Source organism: Cottoperca gobio, chromosome 5, assembly GCF_900634415.1.
Source record: "Cottoperca gobio chromosome 5, fCotGob3.1, whole genome shotgun sequence".
NCBI lineage: Eukaryota > Metazoa > Chordata > Actinopteri > Perciformes > Bovichtidae > Cottoperca > Cottoperca gobio.
The window spans coordinates 4,871,731-4,897,023 of NC_041359.1; the positions used below are offsets into that span (position 1 = coordinate 4,871,731).

Here is a 25,293-nt window from a genome sequence, read left to right on the forward strand (position 1 = left end):
CATCTTCCAAGCTAGCTTGCTGCTTGATGGCTTGCACATGCAAAAATGTAATTGTTTGATTTCAAATCAGTATGGAGGTGAGTTAGTTAGTACGAGTTACCTATTTACTTTTGGGACAAGTAAAGCTTTCTGTCTAAGCAGGAAACTTCATAAATCACAGAGTTGAGGCAGAGAAGCCAGAGGACATCAGAAGAAAAACAACCAATTTTTTTCTCCAAAAAATATCATCCAGTTTCACCAAAATCACTTCTCCTGAGAGATTGTACAAATTGCTGGCTAACGATACATAGGCCTAGTACAAGAACAGGCCTATGTATGTTATGTAATTAGTTAGATTATTATTGTAACAAGTTACCGCCCAACACTACCTATTACAGTTCGTAAGATTATTATCAGAAAATGTCAGGAAACTTTAGACTTTGAGATTTGTCCTATTTGGTTCTACATATATTGACAACACTCTTACTGGCATTGTATTTGATATCTTGTTCCACACCATACACAGAACATATGTTCTAAGATGCCTCTGAAAAACAGCACTACATGGACTAAGGACTAAAGGATCATCTGCATACATCAATATGGTTTACTACACTAGAGTATTACCAATCATGCATCCAGTATTGCAGGCTTTCAAATGTTTGAACAGATCATCAATATAAAGATAAAAAAAAACTGGAAACAAAATTCCCCCTTGTCTGACACCATTGCTAACCCAAATGGGGCTGAGACCCTATCGCCCCATGTTACCTGCACAGTCTGGTACAAGTAAGACAGAATTCTCACAATGTATTTGACCACTCTTCTTTTACACATAAGATCTGATGAGTTTTTACCACAGTATTGGTTTACAATTTCCTTTGAAGACATATATACAGCAGTCAGGGCCATGTTTAACTTTAAAACCAAACTGGTTATCTGAGGAGTTAATAAACTCATTTATCTATCTAGCAGAATTCTTTCTAGGACTTTTGACAGTATGCTGGCTCAAACTGTAATTATCTAGGCGGCCTACTTTTCCAGCTTTGTCCTTAATGACTGGCACTGATAGAACAGAAAACATTGAGTCTGGTAACAGGCCATGAATATTAAAGCCTGTAAAACAAATAGCAAAGAGAGGAGCTATTCTCATAATGGCATATTTAAGATGTTCAGCAAAAATATGATCTAGCTTGGTACACCTCATGTGACATAATCACCATTGAATCATTACTCTGAATATTGTCCGCCTCAAACAAATCATGTTGTGCACATTTGAATGAGGAATGATAATGCTGTCGCAGAGCAGTTAATGTTAACTATTTTGGAGATTCCATCTGCAGTGCATGGCAGAGATATTTTGCAGTTGTTAAAAACTTAATTTCAAAACTCATTAGCATTGTTCTTCAATTTCTTAATTCACCAATGTTTTCTTATTTGGGATTTGTTCTTCGGTAAGAACATAATTCGCACTCAAGAACACAATTGTGCACATTTGAGTGCTGACATGTTTGTGCAAAACAATTGGTTATGTTTTATTTTATTTTACAGTTGATTGATAAAGGTACATTTATATTGCTACAAATGAAGCGAATAGCATACTTATATCTTGCAGTAAGCTTCTTGTCCTCAAGCACAGGTCCTTTGCCTGGGTCCAGACCTTTGAATCCACCCACTCCATCGAGTTGACTGATTAGTCTGGAATCGTGACATGAAACAGCAGTTTCTCGATTAAAAAGCGTTCGAGTCAATGAGCACAAACTAACAGGGAATAATGCCATTGTCAACCTGTTGTCGAGCTGTAGATGGCATTATCGCCAGGCGTCATAGTTTGTGGGAGCAATGTCAGACTAAGGATGGAAACGGAGTGTAATGAGCTTACAATTCTGATATCAGGCAAAGTCTACCTGCCATAGCCCATGATTCAGTGGCTTGACGGGTTTCAGTATGACACTTTACTACGTATTTCTTCCAGCCAGGCCTAATGTGATGTGCATGATTTTTATGCTTGTCGTAGAGCTTACAGCCTTATATTGTAATGTAAAGAATTACGAACAAAACTATGGAAATAAGATATGAAGAAAGAATACAGCCAGATCCTTAAAAGGCCTTGCTGGATATAATACTGCCAATGGTATCATTTAAATTAGGATCTATGATTGTTTTATTCCAGCAGCCACAGCACAATACCCAGAGTAACAGTAAGATTCTGTGAAGAATTGTTGGCATCCACAGACCACGGTGAATAATGAAAGTGATGAGTGCAGCGTTTGTCAGTTCCAGCCTTCACCAGTGGTCATCATCCACACAGAGCCTTTTCCCTGTGAACCCGGGAGAAGAGCTCTACAGGCTGCCTGTCAGCTGTCCCATGGTGCTTGGAGAGGACTCATGGTCTTTTTAATTCCCAGCCAATCTTCTGTCCATCACATCACTTTATCCCTACTTTAGAGCTCAGCTCAGGTCCACACACTGTCACTTTCTGACATATTTTGCAGCCTACACCGCCATACCATAAAATATTGTCAGTTCCTCCCTAACCTCCAACTCACTTTCAATAAGAACATCAAATTATATTTTCAAACTGGATGTTGGAACAGAGCCTCCTGCCTACCTCCCCACACCAATCCACTCCATATTTGACTTTTCTTAGCAGTGTGTGTGTGATGGGGATTTAACCATATGGAGACTAAAATAGGAGCTTTCAGGTTTAGTTTATGACGGATCATGCCACGCTTATCAGGTGACCCATGCCTCTTCTTCGGATTGTCCCACATGTTGATAATAACGAGCGAAGGTGGATTCTAAGCAGCACAACATGCACAGCCAAGCAAAGGTAAAGAAGCCACCCCTCGTATGCTGCCATTCTCAGGAGATTGCCATGAATAAAGGATTAGCTTCAAGCTGTGAGTCAAGCTCTGGTTCTTCCAGTTGCTTTACATATTTAAGGCCGAATTCTGCACCCGCAGAACAGGCGGCTTAAAGTCAAACGAGATTGTGCAGCAGTTTTGTAAAGTAGGAACGAGTCTTGGGCGAGTATATTGATGTAACTTCCTGAAATTCTCGACATATATGCATTATCAGGTTTATCACAGTTTATCTTTGACTTTACCCTTGTACATTTGTAACGGAGAATTGTTGTAATCTTAAAAAGAAGTCAAATATATCCCTCCATGTTATATGTTAACAGTAAATCAATTTCTTTATGACACAGAGATGTTGAGCAGAGATCAGGAAGCTTCCGGTGATCTCTGAGGAAAGTCACTGCTGATTTTTATCTTCCAAGACTAATGCCAGGGATAAACTGCCTAATCCATCATACATTTAATTGCCTCAACCAGAATCTCTGCTACTGATATCAACTTCATGAGCGTATGTACATAACTTTGATTAAATATTCTTCCTGTCTAAATGCCAAGTGATATTATGACACTGAAAGTCAGAGACAAAAGAAAACCATCATCTTACCAAACAGGTATTTCTAAGGGAGGTGCGTCCCTATACTTGCAATGGATTGGTTTGTACACAGCCTGTACAATATAGAGCAGGGTAGCCAACGCAGAGACTATGTGAGTCGCCCGCAGAGCGTGTTCTAAAAATAGCACTAGTCACCATGAAGCTTCGTCTAAAATGTGTATTTAATTGTTTTGCTGTTTTTTTAAATCAATAACACTTGAATTATTATAATTTAACATTTAAAATGACAATATTGAATATAGAATTTAAAAAACTAAAATGTTTTATGTATATATGAACTCTGACCCTGTAAGCTAAATCTCCATTTCCCTTCTCGCTGAGACAAGCTAGTGGGAGCAGCTACGGTGGGGCGCTAGGTGCGTTGTTTACGCTAAACATGGCAGAGAAGCGAAAGAAAACTAACTATTTTCACAATGATTGGGAGGAAGAATGATTTTTTACAACAGCGAAAGAAAAGTGTGTATGTCTCATTTGCGGGGCGACGGCAAAAGCGGCACATTGTGGAGACACTTCGGTACGTGTCACAAAGCTACCATGCTAACTAACTAACTAACTAACTAACTAACTAACTCCCACCTGCAGCACTGCGGGCAGAACAAGCCGAGAGTTAAAGCAGCTTTGGGCAGCAGCATCTCTTTTCACCAGACCGGTCAACAAGTCACAGAAAGCAACGGGAGCTTCATTTAGAGCTGCACATTATTTAATAAAGTACAAGAAAGCCTTTTCAGACGGAGAGGTCTTGAAAGGGTCAATGATGTTATTGAAAACACTGTTCAAAGACGAGAAGAAAGGTTCCGATGTCATCTCCTCTCTCTCCGATGTTACAAAGTTAGTGACTTGTACAAACAGGATATGATTTGAAGATGTGACAGTTAATGATTTCCTATAAAATGTTACAGAAGTGATACTTGTACTAAAATATAACCGGTGTGATTTTGAACAAAATGCTACTAATAATAATGTGCTCATTCATACAAAACTGTCAATAAAGATATTTACAGAAATATCAGAGATGTGATAACTCTGACTTTCAAATGTTGAAATAGATTGAGAACATAAATAAATAATGTTGCATGTTTAAATATCTGTTTCCTACCATGATAAATCATTCTTAATAATCATTGTGAGGAATAATTAACATTAACATGTGATCAGACAGTCTCTCAGTATCAAAAAGGTTGGTGACCCCTGATATAGAGTCTATGATATATAGGTAGATGGTGGAATTTCACCTTGGTCTTGAGAGGAGCTACAGTGTTTATTCATGGTCAAACTGAAACCTACACTGTACATACAGTATATCTCAAAAGTGAGTACACCCTTTAGATTTTTGCAAATATTCTGTTATATCCTTTCAGGGGATAACATTATCCTACTGAAACTTTGATATAACTTAAAGTAGTCAGTGTGCTGCTTGAATAACAGTATAGATTTATTGTCCTTTGAAAATTACTCAGTACACAGCTGTTAATGTCTAAACAGCTGGCAACAAAAGTGAGTACACCCCATAGTGAACATGTCCTAATTGTGCCCAATGATGTTGTTTTCCCGCCCTGGTGTCATGTGACTCGTTAGTGTTACAAGGATTCAGGTGTAAATGATAAGCAGGGCTGTTAAATTTGGTGTTTTGGGCACAATTCTCTCTGAATGCTGGACAACATGGCACCTCATGGCAAGGAACTCTCTGAGCGGCTGAAAAAAAGGATTATTGCGCTTCACAAAGATGGCCTTGGCTATAAGAAGATTGCCAACACCATGAAAATGAGTTGCAGCACAGTGGCTAAGATCATACAGCGGTTTTCCAGGACAGGTTCCACTCGGAACAGGCCTCGCCAGGGTCGACAAAAGAAGTTGAGTCCACGTGCTCAGCGTCATATCCAGAGGTTGGTTTCCAAAAATAGACGTGCGAGTGCTTCCAGCATTGCTGCAGAGGTTGCAGAAGTGGGATGTCAGCCTGTCAGTGCCCAGACCATACGCCGCACACTGCATCAAATCGGTTTGTATGGCCGTCGCCCCAGACAGAAGCCCCTTCTGAAACCGATGCATAAGAAAGCCCGCAAACAGTTTGCTGAAGACAATGAATCCAAGAACATGAGTTACTGGAACCATGTCCTGTGGTCTGATGAGACCAAAATAAACCTGTTTGGGTCAGATGGTGTCCGGCGTGTGTGGCGGCACCCTGGTGAGGAGTACCAAGACAAATGTGTTTTGCCTACAGTCAAGCATGGTGGTGGCAGCATCATGGTCTGGGGCTGCATGAGTGCTGCCGGCACTGGGGAGCTGCATTTCATTGAGGGACACATGAATTCCAATATATACTGTGACATCCTGCAGCAGAGCATGATCCCCTCTCTTCGGAAACTGGGCCGTAGGGCAGTTTTCCAACATGATAATGACCCTAAACACACCTCCAAGATGACAACGGCCTTGCTGAAGAAGCTGAAGGTTAAGGTGATGGACTGGCCAAGTATGTCTCCAGACCTAAACCCAATTGAGCACATGTGGGGCATCCTCAAGAGAAAGGTGGAGGAGTGCAAGGTGTCCAACATCCGTGCGCTCCGTGATGTCGTCGTGGAGGAGTGGAAGAAGATTCCAGAAGCAACCTGTGCAGCTCTGGTGAATTCCATGCCCAGGAGGGTTAAAGCAGTGCTAGATAACAATGGTGGTCACACAAAATATTGACACTTTGGGCACAATTAGGACATGTTCACTATGGGGTGTACTCACTTTTGTTGCCAGCTGTTTAGACATTAACAGCTGTGTACTGAGTAATTTTCAAAGGACAATAAATCTATACTGTTATTCAAGCAGCACACTGACTACTTTAAGTTATATCAAAGTTTCAGTAGGATAATGTTATCCCCTGAAAGGATATAACAGAATATTTGCAAAAATCTAAAGGGTGTACTCACTTTTGAGATATACTGTATTACTCCTCTGCTACGATGATTAACACCTGTCTTCTGTCAGCGTGTCCACCATCACTCTCTCTCTCTCTCTCTCTCTCTCTCTCCACCATACACTCACTATGCGCTGAGCTTTTCCCCGCTGCTCTTTTAACTACATGTAATTATTCCGAAAGTCCGAACTATCCAACACATGCTTTCACACCAGAAATTAACCGAATCTTTGGTAAATGCGTTCTGTAAAACGAGAACGCCTCTCTCCGTCGGACCAAGGTTCAGCTGTTTGGTACGGAACACATTTCACATCTTAATTTTGATTTGGATCAAGTTTCCAGTTCCTGTTGCACACACTACATGAATTAAATTTAAATGTATCCGTACATTGATTGCCTTTGACTCATTTTATAATTGTGTTGAATTTCTGCCAGATCAGCTGTTTTGGTTCAGATGATGGTCACAACACCTGATTCAACCCGGCTATTAAATCAGCAGCTGTCCTACACTATCTCACGCGGCAGTAGCTTAGTCCGTGTAGACTCGGCTTGGTAAACTGAAGTTCAGTACGTAGTGGGGACTGGTAGCTGGGCAGGGTCCGGCTCGCCTTCTGGACACTTGAGCAAGGCACCAAACAACAAAACTGCTCTGCTACTCCCCTCTGAAATGCATATGTGGTGTGTGTATCGGTGTGAGGGATATGTGAAGAATACATTTCAACTTCCTTGTGTAAATTACCTTGTGTAGTCTTAGTGTGTTGATTGACACATAAAACACCTTAACTTTTTTCTTTTTGCCACATGCTAAAAAGATCTGTTATTAATTGTAGTGATCTTTAAAGAAAAAGAATCAGAAGGAATTAATGATATTATATTTAATAAAATTGTTAATTATATTAATTAGTATGACTTAATTTACACCAAGTCATGTACCAACTCTGTAACAGAGTGAAACAATAGCCAGATAATGTAGTCTCATAACATTTACTAGACAATAAATTAAGAAATCTGATTAATAATTAAATAAATAAACAAAATTACCATATCAATAGCTAGTACAACATTCAACAAACCAACATGTATATTCCAAAAGCATTTATTAATAAGATAATGATAATGATAATAGAATAGTTATGGAGACTGATCAGAACGTGTTTATTGTTATTATATTTTGTTCATTGTTTATTATTATTATTATTGTCTCATTGAGTCCATTCAAAACGTGTTATTACAATATGTACTCATCCAAGTCAGTTACACTGTTACAGTCTAGTCTTCTTGACATGGGCTTGTTATTGTGTAACAAGATTGTTAAACATAATTAGTTTTTGATTTATTTAATTTATTAATAACAAAAAAAATGAAATCATCAGTAAACGTATAGCAAACTTATAATATATAAATGATCATAAAAAGCTTAAATACACAATACAAATATAATATTACACAATTATGGGAAGAATAAACTTCTATAATCCTATCACTCAGTCTTACTGTATGTGGGACATAATAACCTCTACCATAAGTACTGAATTATTGTATTATTTTTTAAGTATATTAAGTGTGGCTGCTTTTAATTTGTTTGTGACTGGTGCATACGATTCAGAACCTGTGCAGTCTCACACATTCCAATCTTTTGCTAATTGTGGCTTGGACCTGAGGGAAAGCTCAGTTTCTTTATCGTCCACTCATGAAACCTGTTGCAGTCCCGCAGGATAAGGGCCTCTCAGTATTCTTACTCAACACATTTGCTGTGATTCTCCGCTCCGCAGCACAGAAATAATCTCCAGAGACCAATCCCACAAAGAAGTAGTCTTCTACCTCTCAGCAAGGTGTTTGAATCACACAAGACAACACACATCCACTTAGTAAAGGGTTTCAATGTGAAGAATTTATTGAGTCTTCTTTTCATCTCACAGAGATATCTTATTATATTAATACAATGGTATTACATTACTGAACTAACAAATTGCCGGTTCAGTTAAAGAAGCAGATTAATCAGAAATGAAAGCGGAAAACATTTCATAAATACAAATTTGAGACATCATATTGAGATATTCCAGCAAAAATAAAGACGCATAAATACTTGCATTAAACCAGAAAATGCTATAATAATAATGAAACAGCACAGTAAGTAGATCCTTCAAAGCAACAACATGTGTCAGACAAAATAAAAATATACATCAGAACAAAATATACACATATTATTATTGACAGATGTTGGGTTAACATTTTTCATGATCAACCTGCTGTAGGTTAAAAATTAAAATGAAAGTGTGTTGCCCTAACAATGTCACCCCGATGTGTTGAAAATGACAAACTCGTTGCACGTACAACATAATACAAATGCAATAGAAATACAATTTTGCAGAGCAACAAACTTGAAATCTAAATTATTACAGCATTTACATTTAATCACAACATGAACAAAACCTTCTCTCTTCTATCATAATCTGTAATTCATTGTATGAAGGCAACATCTAGCTGAAAAGCTATGCTCATTACAACAATTTTGCATGATTTGCATTGATTAAATCTAATAATGTTGTAATGCAGATTATGTATTGTCATCATATCAGACAATATTAAATATAAAAGATGTACAAATTATTCAGTTTTATGATGTGATATGATAGACATGAAGGCCGCTATTAAAAATGTCCTGTTCATGTTGGACAGAATTCTTTCAAAGACAAATGTTGTTGCTTTGATCAAATTATACATGAGCACTCAGCTATGATGGATGCTAATGTTAGCGTTTCACTAAGTGCATACAACGCTTCTCTCTCAGGTTTGTGGGTGTAATAAATACATACACTAAGTGTTTTTCCCATTTTATGCCATTTCTCCCCACAAAAAGTACACAAAATACAATTTTACAAATAAAATGATAGCGTAAATAACATTCTTTAAATGATATGCCTGCCCTTCTGCAAAGTAATTACAATCTATAGGTTTGACAATGGATTTGAAAAATATGAACGTGATAAGGCAAAACAGCAACATGTTAAAAGAAGAATTCATCTTTTCTGGGCTTCTATCTGTTCTTAATATACAACCCATTTAAGCAGCAACTCCAAGTGTTTCTTGATACATGTTTAAAAGCATAATATCCTTGCATAACATCCGCACAGAAAACAATCACGCCTGTCCTCACTGTGGATGAATAGATTCTGGTACTAAAGTGTTGATGAAGATTGTCTGTTCTAATGGACTTAGTGACTGGTGGTCACATTAGAGGAATCTGAAGAATCCGTACAGCTATAAACCCAAAGAAATGCCACACTGCTTGAGCTACATTAGCCAGTATGGAAAGGTTATTATTAAAATGAATGTTGTTACATGTATCAAATTTACTTAAATGTTCAATGTGTAATTCTGAGCCACCTGCTCCAAAGAAACTGGGCATACAGTATTTCACCTCTACTACTGGGTCCTACAATCTGTAATGTTCATATTGTAGTTTGGCATATTTATTGTATTCTAATATATTATTTATATTGTGTATTGCATTTACTCCTGTGTAATGCCTGTCAATCAGTCATGGACTGACTGACTATGCAAAAAAAAGAATATGCAAAATTTGACGGTCTGAAAACACTGCCATTTTATAATCTTCATCTGGAGCTGATCCATCTGTGTTTACTGAGCTGTAGTCCGTGTAACGTTATGTTTTATTGGACTAAATCCAAAATGGCAGAAACTAGAAAACGACCCACATATTCGTCTCATCTTCTCTGTGGCGGATTACAGCAGAGCTGGCACTCGGTAGAGCCAGCACTCTGCAGCCACCTCAGTCAGACGGAGCCCCAGTCAGCGGTCGAAGAGACTTGAGGTCAGCCAGAACAAGCCCCTACGCCGGCAGTCACAGCGGGCAACGGGGAGTCTGCTGTTCCCCGGTGCTGTGGCTGCACTCGAGCTAGCTGCTAACTGAAGCTACGCCGTTTCCCGGGGCTGCTGACAGCCTGACACTCAGAGAAACAGCCTCCTTGTAGCTGTGAGGAGGAGGTGAGGTGGTACAGGTGGTTTTCTCATTTCTGCCACTTTGAATGTAATCCAATAAACAGACACAGAACATGGCTGTAATATTTACAAGCGAGTCAGGCAGCTGTACTTCTCACTCTGTACTGAGGGCAGACTGATGCTACTATCGGCTCTAGAGGAGCAAGTGGTATTACAGACTGGACCAGCGTCATTAGTCAGTTAGCATGCTAACTTCAGTAGATATCTCTGCAACACAACACAAAGACGTCTTTGACAGAACGTCAACACTGTTACCTCTTCACACTCTGTTGATAATGCTAGTTCGTTATTTTAATGTTTTAAGTTTAAATTATGGCAGATCTTACGCATTGAACATTTGAGTCTGTTTTATTTTCTACTTTCAAAAAAGCTAATAGAAATACGATTTTTGCAAAGACAAACAAAAGAAGAAATTGAGATTTTACTTGAAAAGCAAACTTTGCAGATTTAAAGGGGAACTCAACATTCTTTTTATAACATCAAAGTGTGTTTATGGTTCCTGGGGAATACTACTGTATATGTAAAAAACTAAGTTGTGTAAAGCCTTTTAAACAACTTTTAGGTCTTGCCAAGAAAAGTAGTGGATCCATATTCATGGTTGAGGCTAGCAGCTTAAGGCTACATTAGTTGCTACTACCATAACAAACCCAAATCTCTGACCGAATGTCTGGTTCTGCTGAATGAATTTTGACCTCCTTTGTGACACTGACAATGGTCAATGCTTCATCAGTGAAGTGTGCCTTTGAGAAAATCACTGCTGGTTTGTTATGGGAGTACGCTCAGGAGCTGAGCTGATCCTACTTTAGCGCTAGTAGCTACCTATGAAACAAACTGATGCGGTTGAGGGCTGTGTAGTGCTAAGCACATATATATGTATCGTATGTTAATAATAATAATAATAATAATAATAATAATACACTTTATTTATCAAGCGCTTTTAAAAGGTACTTTAACCAGAAGTTAAATAGGAAAACTTTTACATTTTGGTCTGTAACATTCATAGCGGTCACAGCAAGCCAAGAAATAACTTGGAAGTTGAGGCAAAATGGGAAACTGGGACAGATAAGAAATTCATATTTCCATGTTTATCAAACTCCTGCATCCTGGAGGGTTGCAGTGGTCCTGAAAATGGGCAGATGAAAATGTTTTGTAACCGTGCTGTTGCCTGTGAATAACAGTCCAGCCACAGATGTGTGGGCATTTGACAGAAAACTCCCATCATCTTGTTTTGGTTTGCAAACCAGTGGTTGAGAAACACTCAAGTTAGATTCTTATTCAATACATCTGACACATAGAAGAAAATCAAAAACTATATTCATTCTAAAGTCCAGAGCTGAATATGGAGGCATACAGAAGCTAGAAGCTACATAAGGAACATAAAAAATACAAAAAACATCATAAAACAGCAAATCTTCATTGGAACTGGAGACACATACCCTTTTGAGTTAAGACCTGGAAAGAAGAGAAAATAAATAATTAACCAAAGAATGCATATTGATATTTGTTTTAATAACTTTAAGACAACACATACCTCTGCAAAGGTTGCATTACAATCTAAACTTGTCATTTTAAGAATATAAAATGTTTAAATATTTGAATCTGGGTGTAGATGTTCATGTGTGTCATGGGAGAACACCTACATCGTGGGAGTATTTGGGCTTCCTTTGATGCCAAGTCTACTTCAGTATGGAATTCAACAAACAAATTAATAGCTTCATATCAAACACAATATATACCAATTTTGATGAATACTGAATGAGAATTGCGTTATTGGTGGTGAAAAAACAGTTTGTGTGGATGGAAATGCACATGGTGTATTTGGAGAGAAATACAATAAGTTAAAAGTTAATAAATTATTATTATTATTAATAAGTTATCTTGCTTCAACAACTGACATCTTAGGAGTAATTAACAAAAATGGAAGGTGTTTTATAAATTGCCACATGGTGGAACTATCAATGCAGGTATCAAAGGAAAATCCCAATATATTTAAATTCTATTTTATTAAGCATCCTGAGCACACATTAGTCATTAACTGGCTCTTCCTATGTAAGTATTGTTGCTATTGAGGTTGAACTAGCCTAGGTGTGGTAAACAATACAATCTGATTTGTGGGTTCATGACACATGGTTTTGTTATTATGTATAGCCTGTTACATTATAAAATAATAATAGGTTTTATGAAAGCACTTTTCTAAAACCTAAAGCTCTTGTCTAAAACCATTTGTATTGTGAATTGTCTATTTTAGATACAATAAAGCCTCTATTTACATTTTAATACAGCATATTCTATATTTATGAGGATGCAAACATCAATGTTTTGCCTTGGAAATGTCATTTTCACAAGGGTGTTCCTTGGGACAACACAATTAAAAGCCACTGTTGTAGTGTATGGTGAAGACTTATTGCAATTCATATGTGTATTCTGAAGGTCTTGTTCAAGCTACGGTGAAGCTGATAAACAGCATCAGTCACACAGGGGATTAGTTACACACAGTGCACCCATCCCACTACTTCTCTGCTTAATTCCAGCTCCAATCATTTGCACGCTGCAGAGCATTTCAAACTTACTGGACATCTTTGGTATGCGGATGGGGCCGCTGCTGGTGCCATCGCCCCCTTCGGTCAAAGCTTTGATCTCAATGAGGTAGTCCTCTCCGGAGGGGATTTGCAGCTCCACACTGGTCTTATTGGTTACCAGTACAGAAGTCCTGCCGTGCCAGTTCTGCCGATACACAACCTGGAGGAGAGTGCGGATCCTTTAGTGAACATTTCATTCTTCATTTCAGTCAGAAAATAAAACGTTATGACCTCTTAGCAAAGGGATGTATGACTTCAGTCAACACAATAATTTAGTGTGTGAAAAAACAAATCAAATTCCCAAAAAGCAGGAGAAGTGTGTGCAAGATATTTTGAGAATTTTGGTAATTCAGTCCCTCTCTACAGGAGGTAATGAATTCAGAATGCCATGTGAGGTGCTGGTTTGGCCCGGTGACTCAAAGTAAAGGAACATATTTTCAAAACACGACCTCAGGCATCCTTGTTTCACATTTTACACATGTCATTTCATCTTCATCAAAATGCAATATCATGTTTTATTTCATACTTTAAAATAAACATGCGGCGCTGAGAGCCAAACTGCAAATTTCGTTATGAAAAAGATAAAAAAACATGTGAGAAACTTTAACTTTTGATTCTCACCAATGTCATTAATACATTTTGAAACCATTCCTGTCAACAGGTACTGCACGCTCCGTTACAACAGAGCATCACAACAGACTTATCATTAAATGAGCAACACTGCATATCGCTGGAGAATAAATTACATATATATATATATATATATATACAGTATTTGTGGAAAGAATGATCAAACAGAGTTTTTTCCACATGAAGTATGCAAAGTGGATCTGATAGGATTCATTGTTGTAGTGGTTGGGAGAAGCTGAAACCGTTTGTGGCATGACGCCTTTCGTTTTATCACCTGGAACAGATCTTTTAATTTTGAAAGGCCAGACAGGGCCAATCCATAATGTACACTGGAGTGCTGAGGTCTATCTTTCCACTGCGATGAGAAAACCATTTATTTGGATGACAGCTGCTGAGGCTCTATTTGTTTCTCCACTTCTGGAGTTTCTGCTATTACTCTGACAAACTCACCTTGTATCCTGTCACCTCAGACTCATTTTCCATCGCCTTGACGTGTTCCCAATTCAGAAAAATCTTAGAGTTGGTCAGGTTCCACTCAATATTCCCCGGAGGCTGACTTGGAGCTGCAATATGTGTAATTATATAGACACAAGGTGTACAAATAAATGCATGAAGCTGTGTTGTAATCATCTGGCAGCAGAATGCATTTCAAACTAATACTCGTCACTCCTGGAACACACTGGAGAAAAACAGAGGTCAAGACAAATGCATGCTTTTCATTTATGTGCGTAAAACACAGTTTATTAGGATGAAATGAAAAGTTCACCATGAAGCAGCAAAAACATCTTTACTCCATCATATTTCTTTAGTGGTTGGGAGTAGTTCTGACTAAGGTAGTATGGCTGCTGTGGCCTTTTTTTTGTTAGTGCAAAATGACATCCAACGATATTAAACATAAAAAGACCATAACATATAGTTTATATAAATATTATCTTCCATCATTATTTCCCTTTCATGTACATACTATATAGATTTTTTTACATAGAAATAGATATGTTTTAAACATAAAATATGTCAGAATCAACCTTGCACTGCCTTGAAACATCCATAACATGTACGTAACTGTAAAATATAAATCCCTTTTGTATAAGTTAACCCCCTAAAGTCCCAGAATTATTAGAGAGGACATGGCCTCAATGGTATCTACTGGCTTCATGGCTAGTGTAGACCTGGAGAAATGACTCCAGCAACCAATAACCCCTCCAACATACATTCAGTATGGCATCGGGGTATTGTGTTTAAATATAACCTGCTACTGTGGAAAGTCATTCAAATAAAAGACCAAAAAATAAAATAAAGCATTTGTGTGTGGACTCACGTGGTTTCTTGGTTGTGATGTTGAAAGCTGGGCTGCAGGGTCCGAGTCCTGCGCTGTTTTGGGCTCTGACTGAGATCAGATAGACTGTGCTGCCCTTCAAGCCAGAGAGCAGAGCTGAGGTGTCGATAACCCTCACTCTCTCTGCTCTCGGCTGAGATCCTTCCTCCCAAAAGAGAACCTGAACCAAATATACAAAGGTTACCACCACAGACCTTCAGCAATATTGTCTACCTTTGCCTTTTTCCATTTTCTATTAACATTCCATAAACCGGTACAAATCTGTAAAGCAGTGGCAGCAGAGTCAAATCCAACCTTATTGATTTCCTACTCAGTCACACAATGTGCTTGTAAATAAGAGTATTGTAGAGTAGAGTATTATTCTATGGTGAATATCATTCAGATGATGATAGGCCTCTGGGTGCAATGGCCAATATTTTTTGTTTTGGGTTTTATTCCGGGCCAAGTCTTCCTTTTGCGTGAGCAAATTGTTTTCAGTGAAATTAACGACTTCAGACGCCAGAATTGAGCTTTGAGACGATGTCTATGAACGGATTGTTTCACAAGTAGCCATTTTACAAACTAATGTTTGGCTAATAAAAAGCTAAATCATAGTCAGATGATAGTCCATGGGTTTCCAGATTGCTTTTTGGCCAATGTGTTCCACCTCAAATGTAATTGGTCAATACTGCTTGACCTACAAATGGAAACCAGAACTCTTCCAATACAAAAATCTTGTATCTTTTACATTTGAACGCAGCATTTTTTTTATAGAGATTAGGATGTCACAAGGAATGTAACAAGAAGGGAATCTATGCAAAGGTTATACTAGAGTATTTTATTAAAAATACAGAAATCTGGGCTTGTCTCGGTTAAGTTTGTAATATGCTGAACCAGTGATTCAAGGACCGAACTTAAAAGAAGAAGAAGAAAAAAAAACAGAGTTCCATACAATCAGCTCAGCTACTGTAGGTCCAGAGGCAGTCCAACCCACATTTGAAAAGTACAAAGTGATACTGTATCTAACAATCAGCAATACCAGAAGCAGCACTGGGAGTGAGAAGTACAATGATAAGGAATAAGGAGGCATGTCAGAATCTGTATTCATAGGGAGATCATTTATGACCCTAACACGAGACAGGAAAACCAGACAGGAAAATGTCAAACAGATGGTTGGAAAGTAGGTACTTATTCAATTGGCTGCACACAGGTTTTCGGCGATCTTGCTTGGGAAAGGCAGATTAGTGACAGGGCCTGGAGTTGCTGATAACAGATGCATCTCGGATGTTTTTTTTTTACACCAGCAGTTTAATTATAGCAGTTTTACCAGCACTTGGGAGAATACCTGAGCAGAAGAAGTTTAGCGTGTTTAAACACCACCTCTGCTACGAATCTAAAACCATGCAAAGAAGGATGAAAGAGAGGGATCTAAAGAGACTTAAGCTGTCTTGCTGCATCTTAAAGTCTTATAGAGACAGTGGCAGGAAAGTGCATCAAACAGTACCACCCGTGTTTCAACAATATCAATGTTTGTGTGTGGGGTGTACAGATATTTAAATATTATTTTCATTTATGAATGAAATATGAATGGCCTTATTTTCTGATACTGTGCGTAATAAAAAACAACTGAAATAAAGAGAACAGTAACAGAAACACAAATGATTTTCACTGGATTGTCCTGCCAGTAAACCTGCTGACTGCAGAGCTCACCAAATTATCCACGACAGCTGAAAGTACCAAACATAAAGTTAAATGACAATGACGTCAACATGTGCCCAATAATTTAGGAAGGTCTACCAGAAAGTTGTTTGGTGTAGAAAACAGAAGCTGTTCTGTTGTTTCCCCTACCAATTATTAAATTGTAAAGGAAATTGACGGTTTGCCAACCCCTTCCCCAAACAGCGATTGTGCAGTCGGAGATCAGCAACTTTAAGGCAGGCTTTTCAAGCTTTGGATTTCTTCACATGCAAAAGCAGTGTGCAACTGTGCTAAAATGTATACTCTGCATTGAAAGGGTTTAGAAACCTATCTGTTTTTATAGCCTTTTCAAAACCCGAAAAGTACAAGCAATGTATTTAACAGTGCTCTGCGCTAATGAAAGCGGTTAACATTAGCATGCCTGGCTGAAAAAATAATCACAGTAGAAATGTAGTGCTATTTCCAACAACCATAATTAGTACCTCATTTCTAAATTAGTTACAACATTTTGTGGGGAAACGGTTCAAGATTCTGGGTCCCAATAGTGCCTCTGTCCTGCTCTGTGACATGGTGTGGGGGAGGTTACCTGAGATGACTGAGCCAAAGTCATCTGTTCGTCTTCCTCAAATCCTTTCCTCATCCTAATACATTTAGTTTTGAAAATGCAAACAATAGAAAAGAAAAGTCATAATGTATTTCTATAGTAAACATTAGAAAAGTTGCTATCTTAGTGTTACATAATTTGCTAAAAGTCAGAAGCCTACTTTTGTCTACGACAGAACGAAATCAAGGACCCTTTGTTTCAAAGATTACCACACATTTGGGGTGGTACAGAATATATGCCACCGTAATCCCTTTAAAATGTACATTGCTAGAATGAAAAGCTTGTATAGCAACAGTAATTTAGGGATGCATGGCTTAGTGAAATTAACATTAGGTAGGGGTGTTTTAGTAACATTTAAACTATTACTGTCCAAGTCTCAATCAGAGACAAGGCTGGATTACCAACCAGGCAAAGTGAGCAACTGTCCAGCGACCCCATTAGCCTGGCAGTTGGAAATTAGCCAGCTGGCTAACACTCGCACATGTACAGAGATATTGATGAATGTGTGATGTCCGTTAATAAATTAATGAAAAGAAATGACATCGCCAGATCAAATTGCATCCAATTAGTCTAGACTCCTGTCAGTTAATCTTCAATTTCCAAGGGGCGTTATCAACAAGCGCAGACCAAAAGATCTCTGGACGCAATTTGAATTTTATTTTATAAGTGCCATATCATCACAGAAGTTACTTTAAGACACTTTTCACAAAGAGCAATTCTAGACAGCACCCTTAAATTTGCAGGGATGAGCTTTGAAGGTTTAGCATCAATATGTCTGTGAGTGAGAAATAAATTGAGTTTGTGCAATAACAGTGTGATTGGTCCATCAGTTCCAAATGGGAGGGGATCACCAGACACATCTGCCAGAGTAAGTAAACATTAGCTTCCACATGTGTCTGCTTCCCGGGCAAGGAACCTATACCCCTAAAATGTCCCAGGCATTGTTAACTAGTTTTTGGTCATCGCAAGTGTGCCAAATATTTTTCACACTGTAGTACAATAACTAAGTATGGTGTGCCTGTCCTGCAGAGAGGCCCTTTGTCAAAATCTTTTTTTCTTACACTCCAAAACAAAGTTGTAATTCATATTACCGCTTTTAACTGGCACACAGAAAACCACAGGCAATTTGGCGTTCTTCCGGCATTTGAGTGGTGCTTGGTGTCTGAGCAAATAATGAAGCTGCCGTGTCTGTGATGTGATGGATCTGATGGACTCAGATAGGGCAGGAGGGCAGAGCTCTGTTGCCCTGCATGTGGCCTGATTTCCGGTTAATCCTGCCATGGTGAGAGACTTTTGTAGTGGTGTATACTTTTAGAAAAAGACAGCCTCAAAAGTGTGTGGTTCAAAGTGTAGAGAGGTTGAGTTTTCTGAAGTATTTTATACTTTCTTACTCTTTTAGACTTGGAGCTGCATTTATGTCCTCTGCATTCAGTCAGTGAAGAAGTAGCCAAGGGCTCCTGCTATATTTTCACATAGGCGAAGAAGCAAAAGGTTGGGTGAAGTGGGAGATAAATTGAAGGGTGGGGTGATGAGTCATTACCCTCTCAGCCTCTCATACCTTTCAAACAGTTATTCCAATCAAAGTGGTATGTGACCAGAATGCCACTGAGCAGAGGCGACGTCTCCGAGAACAAAATAGCATGGTTGTCATGGTGGCGAAGTTAGGTAAGACGTGACTGCAGTTCACCTCAAATATGCAGCCAAATTTAGATGGTGTGATTTTTTAGAACATCATTTAAATTACTTTTCTTCATCTGCTATTGGTGTGGTTTATATGCATCATACCCTTCCTCAACAGTCAGAATACAAATACACATTCAAGTCAGCGCTAACACGTCAAGCAGACATTTTAGAAGATACTTCACTGAAATCAAAGGAACTGTTACCAATGCGTAAATGGTTTTGTTGGCCAACACACATAGAAAGCCTTTAGTTCTGATCCATCCTGCTGGGACAGATAGGCAAGGAGAGGATTTTATCAGTTCAGTCTGCAATATGTTTCTACTTATCAGCCTGATTCTGTATTTTATTCTTCTTTTTAATTAGATACATATCGGTTTTATAGTCATTTATGATGGACAAAGCTTTTTTTCTCAAAAGAACCAAACTATCAAGGCAAAAACATCTCCTTGATAAAATTCTCCCACACAATGAAACATATTGTCTTTTTTCCCATGGTCCCACACAAAAACATACTCCAGAGAGCACACACCCTGTAAACTATGCTTGTCTGTGTAAAATAACAGGAATCTGTAGTGTTGGCTTAACGATTCTCCAAAATGTAATCATTTGCAACTGGTTCTTAATAGGATCACTTCATGATTCCCAACACTAAAACCCTCTGGTGAAATACATTTCTGGCAAGGCACTGTGTTCTGGCAGACTGTATGGACAGGACATTATGAATGAGTTATGCTCTCACTATGGCCTCTCATGAGGTTGTGGACATCTTCATCTGGGACATTCAAGCGCAACTACAGATGAGGCTATTTCTGGAGTTCTTCAAGAGGACTATAGATACAAAAGTTTTTATTCCATCTATTTTCTGGGACGAGCAGGTATACCTTTCTCAAGTGCTATCCCAATAACCAACCATGTTACTTACAACAACAGTTTTTTTATTTTTACTGTGATGAGACCGGAACTAGTCCAATCAAGCCGTTGATCTACCCCAATAAACTTAAACACATTGTTGTCATGCATCAGTGATACCCTGTCCGAGGGAGTTCCTTCACTTTACCTTTAATGGAATAACCTACACAAACAACAGGTCACCATTGGCCATTCTGTAGCCCCTCATCCCTTGTAAAGGTGAGTAGATATAACATTAATGCTGCCTCTCTACATCGATGTCCTCATTTGAATAGCCCGGCACAGGGAGTGGATCAGTCTAATGTTTCTCTGTGTCTGCTGCATGTGTAAATAAAAGCATGTGGTTGTGTTTCCAATATCAGTTTAAAATGTGACAGCATGTCACTTAACAGCTTTTTTCTACTGTGGCCATCAATTATTGCAGGTATAAGTGTCAGTGCACCTGCTGATGATTCGAACCTGCACTTACAGGAAAACAAAACTATCTACGGCATGGTTGTGTTTGTGAAAGATGGCTGTGGTAGCCTGCAGAGTTGGGCATAAATAGGAGGAAACACTCCTTACATTCAACTACATTACTGTGTATTATTATTGTATTATTATTGTAATGTAGAGCTGCAACAATAAGTGCAGTGACAGAAACATATCGCCCTCCATTTTGATAATAGTTAAAGCACATTTTTCTGTGTTTAGCCTCTCAAATACTTGATTTCCTGCTTTTCTCAGTTTTATATTTAGTGAATATTTGGGTTTTGGACTGACACAACAATATATTTGAAGACATTACACTCCAGAATGAATTTTTTCCAAGACTACGTTTGTTTTTTACTTATCTTATCAGTCCTGATAACTGTCTCAGATGTAAAATCCTACATCGGCCCTCTGGCCCCCAATGTTAAACCCTCCACAAGAAACCTGGGTGTTACCAAGCAGCCCTGTCCCGCCTGCAACTGGTGCAAAACGCTGCAGCCAGGCTGTTAATAACTCCAATCGTAGATCCCACATCACACATATCCTCTCATCCCTTCACTGGCTCACCGTAAAATACAGAATAGACTTCAACATATTGTTTATCACTTACAAGGGCCTACATGACCTGACCCCTCCATACATCTCCGACCTCTTACATACTTATACCACCCCTAGGCCACTCAGATCATCCGATAAAGGTCTCTTATTCGTACCCCGCTCCCTCTACAAATCCAAGGGTGATTGCATGTTTGCCGTAAGAGCCCTGTCCCTCTGGAACTGTCTCCCACCCCCCCCTTTGTTTTAGAAGGTGATATATAATATATGATAAATTATTTTACTTAATTACTTGTATATAATAATAATAATAATAATAATAATAATAATAATAATAATAATAATAATAATAATAATCAAAGTCCACTGTTCTTGTCTCGTGTTAAACCAAAATTCAACGTAGAACTTATTTTACTTCAATAACAAAACAACCATATTCATTTTCAGCAAAACCATGATCTTTTACTTGTTCCATTTTTATTTAGTTTTATTCAACTTTACAACATTAACCACGTGTTTACAACTGCGACTGTAATCTGGGAGAAAATGTTTCCCTCGAATGCAGTTCAGTTGTATGGGAACGTTATTTTTCTAGCGGACAGGGTTGCAGGGTCACACCTGAAAGCACAGGGTAAACTTTGTTGTCAAATCAAATCAACTATCAAATAGTTGTAGTTGGGTTGTAAGTTTTTTCAGGTGTTATTTAATGTCCAACTCTTTGTTTTAGAATTCAACAGTGGTGAATTCTTGAAATTAATTGGCTAACTTAATCTAAAAACTGACTCAGTATCTGTTCATTTAATATGTTATTTGATAATTACTGTATATTTTACAGTAGCTATATTATTCAAATTGGAAACCCAAGTGAAACATAACTGACTGTAGCTGCCTTGTACAGTACTCATTGGCATGGTGCCCAGTCTTTGCAATTTAAACGATGCACTGAAACTGGTTTGAGAAGCAATTCAAGTTTTAAATTAGATACAAGAAAATACTTCACAAAAACCCAGTCAGTTATCGTGAGAATGTGAATTCATATCTACCCACATGTTGTAGACTTTATTTTGTCAGATGAAGTTTGTCCAGTCAGCTGCAGCAATAGTGTTAAATAATATAAACCATAAAGTCTTTCATTCTAGATAAGAATGTACAAAAAATATAATTTCAATATGTGACAACTTTAAAAAGTTGAACTTATTCATTTATATCATTAAAGAGCTGTGTATTTCTATATAGGAGCAATATTGTACAATAATCTTAGCTATTTCCGCACGACTATTCATGCAAACATTAGTCTCAGCTCAGCTAAGCTGCTCTGTCTAGCTCCCGAAAATAAACGCAACCATGGTGCTTCGAAACCCTTGTCTTTTAAAAATGTGTGTACAAACACTGGCAATGACCTCAAAGCTTCTTGCAGAGGTCAAGCCACCTGGGCATACCGTACCATATACAATATCTGGGATTTAAGAGAGAAAGTTATTTTTATCTAGGTTTTCCACAGCCAAATCCCCCAGGGGAATGTTTGTTGTACAGGATAGTGATGTATGATGTTCACACTTTCTTTTTTTATTATTGTGAATAAAAGCTCTCAGACAGCCTTGGTATTGAGTTCTTTTTGGAGACTGGAAAAGTGGCCAACAGACCTCTTCATCCCCTAGATTAGCTCGCTGCCGCTTCAACACATGCAGTATTTCAATGTCAGAACATTTCCATGTTGTCGCCACCGGCGGTTCTAGTCAAATGAACGCCAGCTTATTGTACTGTCAGTCATTCAGGGATTAATGTCTACTCCTTGTTTGAATATTCCTTGTGGACTAGTGTTTCAACTTTTCTTTTACATACCTCATATGCAATGATCTTCTCACTGCTGGACCCGGGGGGAATTGGCTCCCAGTACACTTCGATCTCAGACGCTGACACAGCGCGGGCCCAAACTCTTGACGGCGCCTCAGAGGGCTCTAAATAGGATGGATCATGAATAATGCATGTTTGCAATAAAGTGTACATTTCACGATCAACTTTATTTCTGTTTGCAGCATGCACAGGTGCAGCTCACCTTCTTCTGCGGAGAAAACTGTGATGACGTGGCTGAACGGTCCCTCTCCCATGGTGTTGTACACGCCCACTTTCACTTCAAACTGTGACAGGGGAGCGATGCTGTCGTTTCTGTAAATATACCTGGATGCATCAGGTGACGCCAGCACTGTCTGGATCCAGGTGCTGCTGCCAAGAGGGCGGAAAGCCACAACATAGCCATAGTCCTCTCCGCTCTGCTGTTCCTCTGGAACTGGCTGAGATAGGGACAGAAAAGTTATGCCTTTGACCCACACAACTGTGAGCAGAAATTGAATTAGGGGAGTTGTAAAAAAAAGTGAAGTAGTAATAGTGTTTTATGTCTAACCAACTATTGAGCAAATACACTGATACAGCATCTTTCTATTTGAACCACATCCAAAAAACTGTAAAGCTGTCACCTAACTCTAGATTTACACGTATGAAATGCACACTAGCTCCGTATCTTCATTTTGATTAACACAACAGGGGGGAGTCAGCCGGCAGGCAGCAAATCAGAAAAGCTCTGCCTTTAATTAAAAGCCATTCCACTGAAGCCAGGCCACTGCCGACAAAAGTCTGTTCTCCTCAAAAGATTCAAAGAATGCTTTGTCACAATGAATGCCCACTCATACATTTTAATAATCCTCTTACCTCCCACATGATGACAAGTTCTCCACGAGCTCCTCCGCCACCACTCACATTAACTGGTGCAACCTTGGGAACTAAACAAAGGAAACATAATCATCCCTCCGATTGGGCTGTTATGTCTCAGGCAGGTGCAGAGGATTCTGTTAAACCGCACAGCTTTGAACGAGGTGCGAACTGTTCTTGTTTACATAAAACAGGTTAGTCACACGTCAGAGGAATTTGCTTTTTATTGACAGAGGCATTACCACCCGTGTACGATGACGTTATTAGCCGAGCGCTGTATGTCGGCCCCATGTGTGAGGCACAACTGGAAACTTGTTCCCTTGTGATTCAACCAGCGGGATGGAATTACTCAGCGAACCGGCTCAAAATACACTTTCATGTCGACGCCTCATGTGTGGAAAGATCTGTCTATTAATTAATCACGTAGGCGGACATACACAAGCTTAGTGTTGATACTTAAATGTTTAAAAGTGTAGCTCAATTTCCACTTCTTTTGCATGCGACTGAGTAATCAAAGTATTGGCATGAAAACAAAGAACATTTTTGAATGTCTAACATCACAGGTAGCACAGTTAGGTAGAACAGTTACATTACGTTCTTCCAAGTAGGACTGATTGAATTGTTATGACGTGGAGAGAACAAATTGAAAAGATACCTGCTGCTTTGGTTCGAGTCTGTTTTGACGGCGTGCTGGGTTCTCCAACACCAACACTGTTGATTGCAACCACCCTGAATTCATAATCCACCCAGGGGTTCAAATCTCTCACTGTTGCATGCATCATCTGTCCAGGCACAGAATCAGGAACTAGGATTAAAGAATTTAGAATTTAGATGTTTTTTTTGTTTTGTTTTACTTTTTCACACTTATCCTCCAACAGATAAAAAACATTTCACAAACCATGATGTTGTAAAACTTTTAAAACTATTCCAATTACAGTGAATTTACTGGTCTACACTTCTGTATTGTAAAGAAATTTTACACATAAATACATTGAATTGAAACACAAAACATCTTCCTGCATTCAGCTTGTTATGTTTTAAATCAGTGTCTTTCAGATCAAACTGTAATCTTATATAAAACAGGGTTGAGGTTACAGAAGGGAAATTAATGTAGATCATTTCACTTAATCAGCCTTTTATGGTTGTTTCTGACAAATAGTCTGGTAATTAGTATGGAGTATAAGAAGGATAATATCTTTATATATTCTCATGCTGACTTCATATAGCCATATTAACAAGACCCGTAAATAAAAGATTAAAAAAAGGATTGGACAATGGACATACAATCTCATAAAGGCAGCGATGCAGACTTCTAATGCCACTTCATTCATTATCAACAGAGAATAGAGATACATGTGTTTGTAATACTCTGTTCATCCCCAGTTACCCCCTGTATTATTACAAATACCTTTCATAATCACACAGCAGCACCACTTACTATAGTCTACGCTGAAAATCCTTTTTTGACATAGTGTCTAAAAAATGTATATTATTAGTTTCACAAAGGTAGGATTTATTGTAGTGTTGTTTTAGTGGATTAATTCATTTAAAATACTTAAAGGTGTCCGTAATTCAGTCCTTGTTTTGTCTTTAACTGCTGCAACTGTAGCAAATGCGAAGTCTAATAAACATTAACATCTGTTCAAATACGACTTTTTTTTTTACTTGCATGCACCACTTTTTCATTTTGTTTAATTTCAGGTTTGTTCATGGCAGGCACATTTTTCCTCCAAACTGCACACATACATTAGCTGTTTGAACAAGAGCT

The 25,293-nt window shown here is 38.4% G+C and overlaps 1 protein-coding gene across 2 annotated transcripts in view; it reads right to left on the bottom strand.

Annotated features, from left to right (window-relative positions):
* Positions 1–10,386: 10,386 nt before the first annotated feature.
* cntn6 (contactin 6) overlaps positions 10,387–25,293 on the bottom strand; it is a 93,244-nt gene continuing 78,337 nt past the window's right edge. Inside the window, exons 16-23 of one of the 2 annotated variants that reach the window (XM_029432578.1) lie at positions 24,181–24,330; positions 23,526–23,596; positions 22,876–23,110; positions 22,662–22,777; positions 14,903–15,080; positions 14,035–14,147; positions 12,946–13,114; positions 10,387–11,827 (exon numbers count right to left, since the gene is read on the bottom strand). In XM_029432578.1, coding sequence (XP_029288438.1) covers positions 11,739–11,827; positions 12,946–13,114; positions 14,035–14,147; positions 14,903–15,080; positions 22,662–22,777; positions 22,876–23,110; positions 23,526–23,596; positions 24,181–24,330 — 1,121 coding nt within the window. In that variant the 3' untranslated portion in view covers positions 10,387–11,738. Of the gene's footprint in view, positions 11,828–12,841; positions 13,115–14,034; positions 14,148–14,902; positions 15,081–22,661; positions 22,778–22,875; positions 23,111–23,525; positions 23,597–24,180; positions 24,331–25,293 lie in introns of those variants that run through there. The other variant, XM_029432577.1, reaches the window with a different exon arrangement.